Source organism: Erythranthe guttata, chromosome 14, assembly GCF_056151865.1.
Source record: "Erythranthe guttata isolate IM_541 chromosome 14, IM_541, whole genome shotgun sequence".
NCBI lineage: Eukaryota > Viridiplantae > Streptophyta > Magnoliopsida > Lamiales > Phrymaceae > Erythranthe > Erythranthe guttata.
In genome coordinates this window covers 21,947,501-21,963,247 of record NC_142546.1, presented here as the reverse complement: position 1 = coordinate 21,963,247, position 15,747 = coordinate 21,947,501, and the positions used below count along the sequence as shown (strand labels likewise).

Sequence of the window (15,747 nt, the reverse complement as noted above, 5' to 3'; positions counted from 1 at the left end):
GCATATGGTGGAACGACTCATATATTTTTCTTTGAAATTCTATGTTGTGTATAATTGCAGCCTTAATCTCGATTTTCGCTAAATTAATAAAATTTAATTGATCAGAATCGTATTAGTTTATACATGATTAACTATATAAGTTAAATAAAACTGTCATACGTCAGATCAGTGTAAACTGAAATATCTTGGGTTGAAACTCGATAGGCGTCTTTGAAGACATAATTTATATCCATATTTGAAATAGTGAAATTTGTAGTTTTGGTCCCCTATATTTGCTTATTTAGGAATTTAGTCATCTAACTTGTTATGTTTTAGTTTTACATGCAATAATTTTGCAAATATAGTATTTTTAGTCATATTTTGCATGATTTTTATTTTATGCCACGACAAATAAACTTGACACATTTAACTTATATGGACGCTTGTAACTGATAAATTCGACATCTAATTTACCATTGGTAGAGCTTTAATTATGAGATATGACACATCTATAAACCAAATTAGAGGAGCATTTACAATTTTTAAGTGTCCACATAAATAAATTTATTCGAGTTTGATAGATACATCATTAAACGACGGCCAAAATTCAAAGTTCGAGTGAAATATGACTAAAAATACTAATTTTGCATAATACTGCATATAAAATGAAATAAGACAACTTATATGACTAAATCCCTAAAGAGGCCAACATATAGGACCAAAATTACAATTTTTCCTCTGAAATACACATGGGATAATTAATTAAATAACTCCTCTAAAATTCCCCAAAAGATTAAAACAACTAGGTAATTAAGCAAAGCACTCAATGGTATATTTTGAGAAAAAAGATTGGCCGATTTTGAATAAGTTACAAAGTATGAAGGGTAATATAGTAAAATGCATCAAACTTCTAATGGTAGGTATGTGTATTATTGCTATCATGGAGATTTATAATTAAGTCCAAGTAAAAATTGTAATCATTAAGCTTTTATTCGACCGCAATTCTCAAGTCATCATATCTTTTGTTAGACGCAGTCATTATTTCATATTTTTAATATAAATAAATATATTTTTTTATTTTCTGATAATGTTATTATTTGCGTCATCGTTATGCAAGTTATGACAACATTTTCTAATAATCATTGAACTAAATTGTTCTAAATTAATTAATTATTATTCTATTTCATGTGGTAAATATATTCGTTTTGTATCATATTTATGTAATATTAATTACATGTTATTTAAAATATTCTTTATGTATGCCTAAACTATCACTGCAGGACCTCGTAATCTTTAAAATTTTCGAGAATTTTCGTATATTGGTCGATGATTAATTTAGCAATAATGTAATGTTTCAACAAATACCTAATAATTAATGTAATGTTCAATAATTAATTTACCAATAATGTAATGTTCAATTATTTATAGTTTGAAATTGCTTGAGGTACATATTGGTAATAAAATAAATAAATAAATAAATAAAAAGATATTTTAGTGAAGACTTGAAAATTAGTGAAAAAATATCAACTATTATAAGTCCATAGATAGAGTCAAAAATGAAGACTTGGAAAATTGATGAAAAACATTTACCACTAGTTGGCCGTTTCCAATGTATATAGTTTGTGCTAATTAGCTTAATTTCTCCTAATCATCATTACATTTTTGATTAACTTGTAACTGCAAATTTGAAAGTTTGACAGTTCGACTAGCTATAGGGCCGGCCACCGGCCGCCATCAGGCGGCGGCTGTTGTGGTCTATGAAGACGTCGTCCGAAACTTCTCTCCAGTTCTTCCCGGGAATCCTATTTCTTTTTAATTCGGAAAAAAGTCGATTTACACATTGTTCTCTAAATAAATATATCGTACTTTAAATTGTAAATCGTAATACGTCAGTTTTCCAGCATTCACGATTTGTCAATGTTTCGTACTTTTATGAAAAAAAAACAAGATTTTTTAGTAGTTTCGCAACAAACAATATCAAATTTTTTTTTTATTAATTTTGTTGATATTAAAAATAAGTATAGAATAATTAATGGTCAATGGTGATCAGTTAATTCAAGATCCGTTACTTATACAAAGTCCAATAAAGGCCCATAATATGTGTAGGCCCAAATGTCCAACCCCATATTTTTTTCCAATAAATAGATGGTCGATAATACCAACTAATCGACCATTTTTTACCCAATAAAGTTGGTTACCAACCATTATATTAATTAGTCGGGCATATAATGAATTTCAATATTCAACAAGATTGGGTGGTCGGATAAGATAGGTAATTGACCGATAATTGACCAACCCGAGCCATGCCCCATCCTTATATATCAGATTCCCAAAGCTAAGATCACTCATTCAAGAAGCGTTCAATAAAAACGGACTCGGATAATTATTATACTAATGCATATATATTATTAATAAGTTAAAGAATGACGAATTCAATGTGTTGAGGTACTCTTGATTTAAGATGCTTGGCAAAATCCCTTGCAGCTTGTTCCAGGACTGTTTGCTCAGGCCGTCTACCGTGAAATGATAATGGAGAATGTGAACGTGGACCAATAATTAATTTCTCAAGCGCCACACAATTCTCTAAAATGTATTCGACGAATTCAACATCACCCGCGTGACCGTAATAGCCACAAAACTTGACCACTTTAGGGGGAAACTTTATATTCTTTTTTACTTTCCCTTTCCTATCTAACCTCTGAGGTTTCGGGGTTCTCGATTTTCGGGGATAAGACGACATTAACTGCAAATGGAAGATGGGGTATGCATTTATTTTTTCTTATATACGTTGATATCGAGCAAGCGAAAGAAAATAACAACAAACATACCTTTAATACAAATTCCTCCAAGTAGGGAGGTGCCCTTATCAATGGGGTCAGTCCCATAAGACTTTTGTCTTCTGTTGCCCAATATTGTATGACCAACTTCTTCAGCTTAGGCAGTTCAGGAAACGTGGGTAGATTAATTTCCTGCAAGGTGTAAAATTGTTATGAGTAAATAAAACCGAAAGAACTAACGAGCGCAGACTCCATTATCAAACCTTTATGTACGCGTATATGTCCAAGCTAAGAATTTCCAGTCGGGAAACGACGGATGAAAGTGCAGGAGAAAGTAATCTTTGAATAGAGACAGAATAAGGCATACAATTAACATGTAACTCGACAAGCATCGGAACATTCTCGAGCAAGAGAACTTCAACATGCGAACTATAAAATGAAGTAAGATTCGGGCCAGAAACCCTAACGGATTTCAATTTGGCGCAAAACCATATCTCCAAGTGTTTTAAAGCAAGGGACGGACCACAAACTTCGAGATTTGATATCCCATTTACGTTACGAAGAACAAGTTTTTCTAGGAAAGGGCAGTTGCGCAGAAAGAACTCGATCGCTTCGCCGCTCAATTTAACACACTTCAAAGACAAAGCTTTGAGGGACTTAAAGTCGATACACGAAGAACTTTGTGAACGGGGTTTCAGGAACTTCTCCGGGAAAGCATAATCCCGGGTGTATACTCTTAAAGATCCGGCTGAAACATCCAAATCCAACTTCTCAACATGCCTCAGAAGCGCGAATTCAAGCCACTGCGTGATTGCATTCTCGGCAGATGGGCTTAAATCGAAGCATACTCTGAATTCTTTCAAGGTTTCCGCTTTGTGCGATTGGATCACGCGATTCACCCACTCTACGTACTTGCAACTCTCTTCACTGTGTAGGTTGTAGTCTATTGCAATCTTGACCAATGCGCTTTCTGCATCGAAATCGAGGCGCGAGATGTGCTTCCACAAGTTTATCCAACGAGACGAAAGAACGCTAGTGCGTGCAGCTTGTTTGACCGGTAGAAACGATAGGATCGTGACGAGAATATCGTCCGGCAATCGACTTATCCGATCATTATCAACAACAACGTAGCATCTCTTGGCGCACTATTAAACAAATTAAAATCTTTTCAGAACTAAAAAGAACAAATGCTAGTTACAAATTGAAGATTCTATCGATCTACAAAAAAATCACAACATAACATTAAAATTGCGAGTTGCAATTGAAGGGGAAAAACAAGAATCAGAGCTTGAATAAAACACATCAGGGAACAGAACCATGGGTTCAGTTTCTACCTTCATACCTACAACATATATATATATATATATAGAGCTAATAGCACAGACCCCCCTGTGTTATTTGTAATTGTTAAAAAAGTCCTTATGTTTTAAAAATTAACAAAAAACCCCCTATGTTTTATTTTAAAAAGCACACAGCCCCTTATTTAAAAAATAGTTGTTGACTTACGTGCAATGACTCTAATGCCCCTACTTATTTTTGACTAATATTTTAATTTTGATCAAACAAAATAAAAGAAAATATTAATTAATATAAAAAAATAAAAGAAAAAATAAAAAAAATGGACTCTATCTTCTTCCTATGACCCCTCATCCCAACCCAGCAACTTTTCATGCAACACCCGCCGCCGCACCACAACACCCGCCGCCGCACCACCACTTCAAACCAGTTGATTTTCTCTTCCATTTTACTCATCTTCTGACAACAAATTCTGCCAAAGAAATAACACTAGACACACAAAATCGAACAAATTCGGCCAAATTCTCCTTAAAGAAACAACAAAGACATTCATATTCTTGATAGCTCGCGCCGTTGCCCCAAGGCTCTCTTCTCCATCAGCAGTGAGCTTTGGGTTATCGAGAATGGTGAATACCAAGTTTTGGGTTATCAAGAATGGTGAAGTTGATGTCAAAATCGAAACTTTTCCTTCCGATCTTTTACATGAAAAAAATGACTAAAAGGCTATGTCTTCTTCCCTTTTTATTTTTTCTGGATTTTCAACAAAAATGAGCTTGAGGATATGGGTTCGGTTGATGGTTTTTGCTGGAAAAAGATTCAGAAAAGGAAGATGGCATTTCTGAAAATAGGAATTAAAAAGTTCAGTTTGGTGCAGAAAATTTTGGGATGAATTTGTAATTATAAAAACATCTAATCTAAAGGGTATTTAGGTTATTTCAGGTTCGAAAACGCACCCCAGACGCACATACGGCGAGTGTAGCGCACGATAACCTGTTAGGGGCTTTTTTGGCTTTGAATAAGTTACATAGGGGGTTCCTTGCTAATTTTTTTAACATAGGGGCGTTTTCAGCAATTAGAGATTTTACAGGGGTAGTTTTTGCAAAAAACCCTATATATATAGCATGAGAGAAAAAATAATAAAGTTTTAATCTTTCGATTTACAGATAGATAAAAAAAAAAAAAAAAAAAAAAAAAAAAAAAAGAAGGCCATAGCTTTTCTGTGAGCTCACCTTCTTGGGTTGAAGTTTCCTATCAATTCGGAATCGCTTCCCCACCATCTTTGGACAAAAACCTCTCAATTGCGAGGGAAAAAAGTAAATAAAGTTTTAATCTTTCGATTTACAGATTTACAGAGAGAGAAAAGAAAGAAAGGAAAAAAAAGAAAAAAAAAAAAAACTCAGTTCTCAAAATAAGGACTGTTTTGGTTATGGGCTGGGTCAAAGTTGGATTTTAAATGGGCCCACTTATTTTCCCTTTTTGTAATAACGTAAATATTTAAAAAGAAAAAAAATATCCTTTTCATAAAAATGCTGAAAAAAATCATTGTTTACTAGAACATGGCAAATTTACACAACAGAAGTTAAGTTAAAATAAAGTTAACATAATAAGGGAAAAGTATTAGTTTGAAGATGTGATAGATTCATCTAATTTGATGTAACATAAAATTGAAATTATAACGAATAATTTTTTTAGTTGGTAGCAAGCATGTGAGCAAAGTCGATGCAACACGCAACACCTTGTCATTTTAAAGTTAATGTAATTATGTAAAAAAAATACACTATTTTCTCATCACCTTTGATTGTTTAATTAATGGTAGTACAAACTATATATATAGCTATACCTATATATATATATATATATATATATATATATATATATATATATTAGCCATGTTGTCATTAGTTAATTAATTATTCATAAAAACATATATATCTTTCAACATGATAAAAAAATGTTTCAATACATGCACTATCTCATTATTTTCCAATTAATTAATTAATTAATTAATTCCGAAAATAATGATGATGATCGAGTTAAATTTTGACAAGTGGCAGATTTTTTTTATGCTCTCTAACAGATGCAGTACAAGTAGTACTTATTCAACTGTATCTATGACAAGTAATGTATGCTTGGGGATTGGTCTCCAGTCAGAGATAACAGTTGAATTTTACCCATATTTAATTAATTTAATTAATTAATAGGTACAAACATCCTTATTGGAAAAGGCTGACGGAGAATCTACATGCAAAACGGAATATTCCATGATCATATATCAGCGCCTCCTGGCGGCGGATTCGCGCTGGCAGTTAAAGAAGACGGCGGCAACTGGTAAGCCTAACTCGTATTGGTCAGCAAAGAATCTTGTCTTAAAACCATCCCTGCATGGTGGTGGAGTGATGACGTGGCAAAGTCGCTTCTTCTTCTGCTTGAACAACACAAACACGATTCTATGTATCCCTATGTTTGGCCTCGGCATTTCGTAGCTCACTACTTCTTTCCCTGTACGTATGTATTGTATGCATATATGATATATATGCAGAATAATTTTTATATTAATTATATTAATTAGAGATAATGGATTTTTATATATTTAAATATCAATAAATGTTGCGCGTACCGAATGAGGAATCAGTTGTGCCTGGAATATCTGTGATTATCCTGTCATTTAATTTATATATTAATTCAGTTTATATATTAATTAATTAATGGGATATTTACAGTTTTCACCCCTCAAGTTTTCTCCAATTTCACATTTGGCCCCTCATATTCACAAATAAACACATTTGGTCACTCATATTTCAATAATTTGACATTTTTTGTCGTTTCCATCAATTTATCGTTAGTCCGTCAGTTACGGTAGTGATGAAAACACGTTTGATTCCGTCGGAAAATTGACAGAAATGACTAAAGACGGCGAAGCTTACCAGTGCAAGTGCTCCCTCAGGTATGGATCACTTGGACCAGGTGCATCGGGGTCGTCATTATCTGAATTAATTAAATATAAAAACATATATATCATTTAAAAATAGTTTTTTTTTTTTTAAATAAAAGTATATTAGTTAATTAGTGATTAATTATAATAAATTAATTACCAGGGTATAAAATGTTTTCATATCACCACCATGAACCACAACCCTAGGTTTAGAGGTGAGTGTGGAAGGGAAGAGTTCATGGCCATTGTTGACCCGCTGGTTTGACTTGTACATCACAGACATTTTCACAGTCGTGGTGAAGTTATCAACTACTTCATCAATCACTTTGCTAATTACCAGTGGCTGCAGATCTGTTGTTGATGACAACATTTTACTTACTTAATTGCCACTATATATATATTGTGTGTGTATGTATATATATTATTGTAGATTATATATGTTATTTCTTGGATGTGTGTGGATGATGAATTAATTTAATGTGTTGGGTACACACCATATTTATAGACTATATGAGGGAATCAATTATTATGCTCCATCTGTTTGGCTGAACTTATTTTAAACAGTTGACAATCTTTTATATATGGTAAGACGTTGATAAGTTGTTACTATTTTATTATTAGAATTAATTTTTACAGTGTTTGAATAATGATGTTATAAACTATTTTACTAATTATAAGATCTTATTATTTGCTATCCAACAATTTATTTTTGAAATTTTTATAAAGATCTATTAAAAAAATACCAAATATTTTGGAAAAACTTATAAGCTCTTTTAACAGCTTATCAATTTAGCCAAACAACATGGAATCGGAGGAATTATACTTCATAAAATTAATATATTATGGTTTAATTTCAAAATATAGGGGAAGCTAAGTAGAGGGTTTTTTTTGCTTTTTCTTCTCCCTCTTCTTGATACATTGGATTTAGTCATTGTCTACATGCAACCATAAAACAAGGGGTGCTCCATTTTTTCTTTCTCTTTCTCCTTTTTTTTCAGGAATTGTTCTTTTTATCAATGCTTACAGAAATAATTATAAAGATCATGATTTGACAAGGCACTAGAGACTTTTTTTTTCTTCTAAAAACTGTCTCATCGTGCCTCTGTATCGTATAAATAAATATATGATTGCATTATTACAGACAATTATCGAGCTTTCAGAGACTAAACACGACTCGCAAATAATTCACAATACTCCAATTTATACTCATTCGACTTTGTCGTCATTGCATGCACGCGCAAGATCGGTGTTTCTATCTCTTTCACATACAAATTAAAGAGATGATGATGTGATACATAGAATAGTAGCTAGATTGAATTCTCACCATGATAAGTATAGGTTCATCTTTGAATTTTTTTTTATTTTTTTATTATTTATTATATTAAATAATTTAAATGGGAATTTGTAAATACTGTTTGAGGATATGCGCAGCTACTACAACAGTTGTAGTATTTGAGCAAATAAAGGAAAATCTTCAATTGGCTCTCAACTTTTTCTCAAAAGAAAATGTGGGGGTCCATTTCCCCTTCTGACCCTATGCTGGCTCCCCTACTGTATATAGACTCATTGTTGATCAATATGCAGAGAACAAAAACTTGATTTTCAATTTTCTATTTATTCCGTTTGTATCCCTTTTTTGACAAACGATGAAGTACAGTCACAACCTACGGGTGTGTATTGGATAAATCTCTTTTTCATGTAAAAGCTCACACATTACACAATACTAGCACACTATATGCAATGAGCTCAACCACACAAAAAATTGGCATTGGAAATCGAATTCCGATCGTTAAATGCGGTTGTTATTGGCTTGAGGTATAGATGTGTCAATATACAGTAATTACTAAATGAATTAATAATTTCGCTTGAATAATAATTTCTTCCAGTCCCGATTCGGTAAAAATAAATTAAATTACTTGTTCGATACTTAATATTTTGTTAAATTAATAGAATTTTGTCACGATTATATTAATTTCAATATTCGGTAAGAAATTACTAATGGGCCTAACTTCCTTCAAATATTAATCAGGCCCAATAATTTCAAGACAAATTCAACTAAGCGGAAGCCCAATTTAACGGCGTAGCTGGTTGATAGAATATGCATGTTTTGGGCCTTTGGGAGAATTTTTATATAAAATCTCACTATATATTTCTTTTTGAGTAAAAAATCTCACTATATTAATTAGGGTAAAATTCATTTTGCACCCCTGTACTATGATAAATGTATCGTTTACCCCCCCTGAAGTATTGAAAACATCAAACACCCCCCTGCCGTTAGTTTTTTTCTTCTAATTCCGTTAGTCAAACACTTTGACCGACTATTGCAAAGAAATGTTGGCTTTTTTTTTAATGAAAATACCCCAAAAAATTTCTATATATAGGAAAACTAACGGCACAAAACCCACAAAAAATGAAAACTAAAAGCCCTGAAATCTATATATAGAAATATTTTGGGGTATTTTCGTTAAAAAAAAGCCAACATTTCTTTGCAATAGTCGGTCAAAGGGTTTGACTAACGAAATTAGAAGAAAAAAACTAACGGCAGGGGGGTATTTGATGTTTTCAATACTTCAGGGGGGTAAACGATATATTTATCATAGTACAGGGGTGCAAAATGAATTTTACCCTTATTATTATTTTTTTGATATGGACTTTTCTACTTATTAATTGTAAAATTATCTGGTATTTGTCTAAATTTTATTTTAATATTCATCTATTTAAAAATTACCAACAACATTTAAAAAGCCACAAATTCGCATTTTAAAAATGAAAACTCAGATGATTTAAACAGAGTACAACATAATAAATAATAGGAAAAAATGCACATCACCCCCTATAAATTTCTCATTTTTACACTTTACCCCCTAAAAAAATCAGAAACGGAATAACCTGCATGGGAAATATTGTTTTGGTTGCACTTCGCCCCACAAGTCATTTTCGGTTGGCTTCGTACAACAAAAATAACATTTTAAAGGATCAGCATGTTGGAAAACAAATATTTTTATCGCGCAATAAAAATAACATTTAAAGAGACAAAATGTAACAAAAACACTCAATTGGGATGAATAATCCATCAGAATTTTGCTAGCGGAGCAATGTGCACAGCAAAAATAACATTTTGAGGAAGGACATTCACTTCTTTTAAATTTTCAGGGGGTAAAATGCTAACAATTGAAATTTCTAGGGGATGACATGCAATTTGCCCTAAATAGTATAAACGTGTTAGTTAGTATGAAGCAAATGATACTCCATAGTCGATAAGTTTCGCAACAAATATGGAATAGTGATCTTAAATCCGTGTTCGATTTTCCCTACCGACAATTTCTTTGATCAGCGGAAGAAATTAATTCGTCTTTTTCCTCAAAATAAAATTATTCAAATGGAAATTGTTAGCTATTATCAGTCAATCCATCACACCGCCCTTGTTCCCAAATTATATATGATTATCTTCTCTATTGAATTGCGGTGTCAGCTGAATTTCAAGTGAATTAATGGTCGGAGATTAAAAACACAGCCCAAAGAGAATATAAATTAGGGCTCAAATTGGGGAATCCAAACAGAGTGGAAGATTCTCCTTCAGATTCTTCAACAAGTTAGTGGTTTAAGCTTTCCTTCATTTTTCCCCCTTTTTCGGTTCTTTAATTTTGTTTTTTTCTTGCGATTTTTGTTTGGTTGTTTGATATATATTTTTATGTGTGTGTGTGTGTGTGTGTGTGTGTGTGTGTGTGTGTGTCACTTTTTGATATGTATTCATTGTTTGGTGTGGTGTGTTAGGTGTTTGTCATCACCTAAAATTTGGATTTATTTAAATTAAATGCTCACAATATTGGTTACCTCTGTTCTTAAGCATGTAAGGGTTTCTACATAAGGACAGAGAAATCAATAACATATTTTATTAGTTGATATACGTGCCCGAATCTCAAACGGTAGTTTCGTTTCGAAACGAAGCGAGTGGTTTGCCTAATATGCCGAATTAGTTCGAATATTTATTCGACTGAGAAATTTGGAGAGAGAAAAAAAAATCGTTCGATCGTTCTCATTTTCACGAGTAAATTATATTTGAATCAAATATATGTTATATGTTGTGTTTGCAGATATGATTGCACAAATAGCAGTTGGAGCAATCGTGTGCTTTATGGGATATGCTTATGTGACGATAAGGCCTCCCCCTCCGAAAACGTGCGGCTCACCTGGCGGTCCTCCGTTGACTTCACCGAGAGTCAAACTCGACGACGGGAGGCATTTGGCCTACAAAGAGAAGGGTGTTGCTAAGGAAGAAGCCAAGCACAAGATTATTGTTTGTCACGGCTTTGACGACTCTAAAGATTTCAACCTCCCGATTTCTCAAGTGAGCAAATTATTCGATCACGCTTAAAAAAATTGTTAACTGCCGTTGAAGATTCTGTAATTGTGTACGACGAATTCATTTGGTATAAAATCTAGTGAAGATTGATGGATTGTTCTTGGAAATGATTGCATTGGATCAAATTTTATCGAAGGAGTGATGGAAGATTACTTATTACATCATCCTAGATCGAACTAGAATATTTCGAGATTCAAAGTGAACAACCACTTTGATCAATGACCTCGATTTTCGTGGCACAAATGTTTTATTGCATTGTCACTATCTCTTGTTATATACATCTTTTTTTCATTTTCTAATTTGATTATATATATATAGGAACTCATAGACGAGTTTGGTATATACATTCTATCATTTGATCGGGCGGGTTATGGAGAAAGCGACCCGAATCCGAAAAGGTCCATAAAAAGTGATGCATTTGATATTCAAGAACTGGCCGATAAGTTGCATCTCGGCTCCAAGTTCTACCTCGTCGGCATTTCCATGGGAGCTTATCCCGTTTATGGCTGCCTTAAATATATTCCACACAGGTAGTTAAAAAAATTAAAAAAATAAATAAACATCTTATTATTTATATTTAATTGTTCACTATTGGTAAATAAAGGCTATCAGGAGCAGCCCTCATAGTTCCGTTTGTGAACTACTGGTGGAAGTGCTTTCCGTCGAAGCTATCGAAAGAAGCATTGGGAACATTGCCTCTCTCGGACCAATGGACATTTCGAGTTGCCCGTTTTGCCCCTTGGCTGGTCAACTGGTGGATGACTCAAAAATGGTTCACGTCTCTTAGTATCATGCACGGCAAACTCGATATATTTGCCCCCTCGGACCTTGAAATCATCAGACAGTTGTCCGCTTCTCCCAGAGAGGGTCAGGTAAAATTTTCATTTTCCGATTTCAGAAAAAACGGAAGAAGATATTATTACAGCAACCAAACAAGGCCTTAAACCAAGATATAATTAATTATTAATTTCCTATTGCTATAGGAGAAGGTGAGACAACAAGGTGTTCACGAGTGCTTGCACCGAGACTTGATCGTGGGTTTTGGGAGATGGGGATTCGATCCGACGGACATCGTTAATCCTTTCGCTAACAACGAAGGGTGTGTTCATATTTGGCAAGGAAACGAAGATAACTTTATACCGAAAAAGCTGAGCAGGTATTTGTCGGAGAAACTTCCGTGGATTCAATATCATGAGGTTCTTGATGCTGGCCATTTCTTGATTTACAATCAAACGAATTGTGAAGCCATCTTTAAGTCACTTCTCATTTGTAACAACACATAAAGCCAAAGGTGTACACTTTTTTTTTATTGCTAATAAATGGCTTGTGTTGTTGTTGTACATATTGAACTATGTAGTAATTTGAATAAAGCTTTTATGTGTTTTTTTTTGTTTGTTGAGACTAAGTTTTAGTTTAGATTTTAAACTTTTAGACTTAAAAAGTTTAAAATAGGTTGTGAGTTCCAAAAAGGAATTATCACATTATTTGATTCTAAAAAAAATAAATCATTGCAATGTAGCACGGAAACGGAACGACGATACGAGAAAATGGAAAAATGGACATGGGAAACGGCATGTCCAAAAAATAGGGATACGGTATGGGAAATGTGTAATGTTAAAAGTGTGTGTGTATATATATATATATATATATATACATGTATATGTGTTTGTGTGTGTGTGTGTGTGATTTTTTTAATACATTTTCACACATATATGTTCAAAGTATATATTATTATCAACTATCAATATGCAATTGATCCTTAAAACAAGTAAGTAATTAGGGAAATAATATTTTTATTTTTTTAATTCCCTATTCAAACAAGGTGTTTGGCAGGTGTCCTAGAGGGTCGGACACGAACTGTGTCCGAAACACAGATACATTAAAAAATTGAAGTTTTCGTGCTATATATATTGTAACAACTAATTTATTAAATTTCTTATTTTAATAAACACGATTTAAGATCTAAATTATCACACGAAAAAAAAAAAAGAAGCAAAAATTAATAAAATGTAAAATTTTAAACTAATATTAAAATCCTTTTTTTTAATGAAAAAGTTAATGGAAAATCTTGTCCAATAATTCACAGCTTTGTCATAAGAAATAAAAATAATAGGCTAGGCCATGAAACAGTTAAAACACCATTATTGAGTATAAATTGCCTCTCTGCCAACCCCAAAAGACATCTCTTTTTTTTTTTCCCCTAATTTATTTTATTTCCTATAAATTGAGTTATCCTTCCCCTCAGGTTTTTCCTTAAACCCTTCCATTAATTTGCTCCCTCGATTTCTCCGTCTTCCTTTTTAGCGTATAAAAATAATCGAGCAGAGCCAGAAATCAGTTTCGAAACCCTTGTTTCTAGATCCGATCTCCACTCTCTGTAAGCCTTCATTTCACTCTTTACCCATAAATTCTGTTTATTATTTTGTGTAATCTGTACGAACTCTTTGTTAATTGATTCGCTGAATTTTGTTTTTCTCTGTATTTGAATTCCAAATCTCTAGCTGATTATAATTCTTTGTCGCGCGCATGTGTAGGCATCAGTAAGTTGATACATGAATTCAGCCTTGAATTATTTTAATTTTCGACTCATTAATTGAAATTGATTGTAGTATAGCGTTTTGAGGGATTTAAATGTTTGAATAATTTTAAGTTTGAGGGTCGATCTGCAAATTGTTCCTGAATTTATATTTATATTTTTTTTTGTTTTTTAATTTAAATCTTGTTTGTATGATTTGAGTACAATAATGGATATGCTGCGTCGTAGAATTTTGGTTTTTCGTTTAACAATAGAATTGCTGCACTTTGCTCGTTTTCTCGACATTGTTTGCTCTGACATCCTCGTATTATACAGTCTTGAATGTTGTTGAATAATTTACGGAGCTTCGAGTGAAGTGCAAATAGCAATTGGCTTGCCCTTCTCATAATGCTCCAAACATTTAACCGCTTTGTTGATTGGCGAATGGACGATCGCTATTCGTTCGTTTTTTTTGTATCTTCAACAAGGCGAACATAACCGAATCTACTTTCATTTATATACTCTTGAAGCACTTATTTGGTTTCTTCTGATTCTGATATAATTCGATTTGATTTGATATCGATGTATTATGATGTTGTACTTGCACGAAACTAAAATTCCTAAAAATCCCGTTTTTTTTTAATAGGAGAACATGGCAAGTGCACTACTCCCCTCAAGCTGCACATTTAGAACCAATCCTCGAAGCGTGCGGCCCACAAGTGCGCTTTTCAAGAACCCGGTTTCAGTGGGGCCCGTAAAGAGCGTATCAAGAGCTTTCGGGCTGAAATCGAAGCCCAATTTCAGGGCATCCGCAATGGGGGCCACATACAAGGTGAAGTTGATCGGATCGGACGGTGAAGAGTGCGAGTTCGAAGCACCGGACGATGCTTACATCCTCGACTCTGCTGAGTCAGCGGGGGTTGACCTGCCCTACTCGTGCAGGGCAGGTGCGTGCTCCACCTGTGCTGGCAAGATGGTGTCGGGCTCTGTCGACCAATCGGACGGCTCGTTTCTTGATGATCAACAAATGAAGGAGGGGTACTTGCTCACGTGTGTGTCGTACCCTACTTCGGATTGCGTCATCCACACTCACAAGGAGAGTGATCTCTATTGAGTGAGCATCTATCTAATTAGGGTTTGTCGGACTAGTTGCAATAAAATGTTGACGGTTTTTGCCCGTTGAATGAGAATATATTAGGTCGTTTAATTCGGATGTTTGGTTCTACATTTCATGGCTCTTCGTAAACTACTACTTTGGTTTCGGTATCTGCAGATACGAATTTCGTTTTCGCTTCTCTGAAAGTAAGTTGTATAAGCTTTTTCTAAATTTGAAGCACTTTTATAAAAGTGTTTGTGTGGCTTTTATCTACTAAGGTATTTTACAAAAAATAAGCTATGGGTGAGCAAAAAACCCGAAAAATCGAACCATTTGGAATTGAATCGAGCCAAGAATTTTACAAAAAGAAAACCGAATATTTTTGTTTGTGTACGGTTTTCAAGCATAAAGCCACACCGCTGGAACCGTACCGGAAACTTTAAATGACGTCGATTTACATCGTAATATAAATATATACCGATATAAAAAAAAATGGTTGATCATCAACCCAATTTAAAACACAAAAATATGAATGCATTTTCAATTATGTGTTTTAATTGTATGCATTAGCGAACCTACATGTAAAAAAGCCGAAATACGAACCAAAACCGGATAAACGAATTTATTGGTCCATGCTCGATTTTTTTTGCTAAAAATCGAGTCGAACCGATTCATGCTCACCCGGAGTTTTCTCTCTAAATAAAACTTTGGAAAATGGGCTTTTTAAATACTTTCGTATATACATAAATGGGCCATAATTATGGGTTAGGCCCATACAAACTATGGCCC

General features: G+C 33.6%; 4 protein-coding genes across 4 annotated transcripts; 2 read left to right on the top strand and 2 right to left on the bottom strand.

The window, feature by feature from the left end:
- Positions 1-2,323: 2,323 nt before the first annotated feature.
- LOC105958698 (F-box/FBD/LRR-repeat protein At5g56420) lies at positions 2,324-5,518 on the bottom strand. Its single transcript, XM_012982706.2, has 4 exons — positions 5,282-5,518; positions 3,020-3,901; positions 2,808-2,948; positions 2,324-2,722 (listed from the first exon to the last, which is right to left on the bottom strand). The coding sequence occupies exons 1-4, from the start codon at positions 5,327-5,329 to the stop codon at positions 2,396-2,398; spliced, it is 1,398 nt and encodes a 465-aa protein (XP_012838160.1). The 5' UTR covers positions 5,330-5,518; the 3' UTR covers positions 2,324-2,395.
- A 727-nt stretch (positions 5,519-6,245) lies between these two features.
- On the bottom strand, positions 6,246-7,446 carry LOC105958857 (CEN-like protein 2). Its single transcript, XM_088813916.1, is given in 4 exon segments — positions 6,246-6,551; positions 6,670-6,710; positions 6,977-7,029; positions 7,124-7,446. Coding segments are annotated over 4 exon segments (552 nt in total). The 5' UTR covers positions 7,355-7,446; the 3' UTR covers positions 6,246-6,324.
- Positions 7,447-10,223: 2,777 nt separating this feature from the next.
- On the top strand, positions 10,224-12,746 carry LOC105958697 (alpha/beta-Hydrolases superfamily protein). Its single transcript, XM_088813625.1, has 5 exons — positions 10,224-10,576; positions 11,079-11,332; positions 11,666-11,877; positions 11,952-12,219; positions 12,331-12,746. The coding sequence occupies exons 2-5, from the start codon at positions 11,081-11,083 to the stop codon at positions 12,628-12,630; spliced, it is 1,032 nt and encodes a 343-aa protein (XP_088669751.1). The 5' UTR covers positions 10,224-10,576; positions 11,079-11,080; the 3' UTR covers positions 12,631-12,746.
- An 887-nt stretch (positions 12,747-13,633) lies between these two features.
- LOC105959059 (ferredoxin, root R-B1) lies at positions 13,634-15,209 on the top strand. Its single transcript, XM_012983081.2, has 2 exons — positions 13,634-13,724; positions 14,509-15,209. Exon 2 carries the CDS (start codon positions 14,515-14,517, stop codon positions 14,974-14,976), a length of 462 nt encoding a protein of 153 aa, XP_012838535.1. The 5' UTR covers positions 13,634-13,724; positions 14,509-14,514; the 3' UTR covers positions 14,977-15,209.
- Positions 15,210-15,747: the final 538 nt, after the last annotated feature.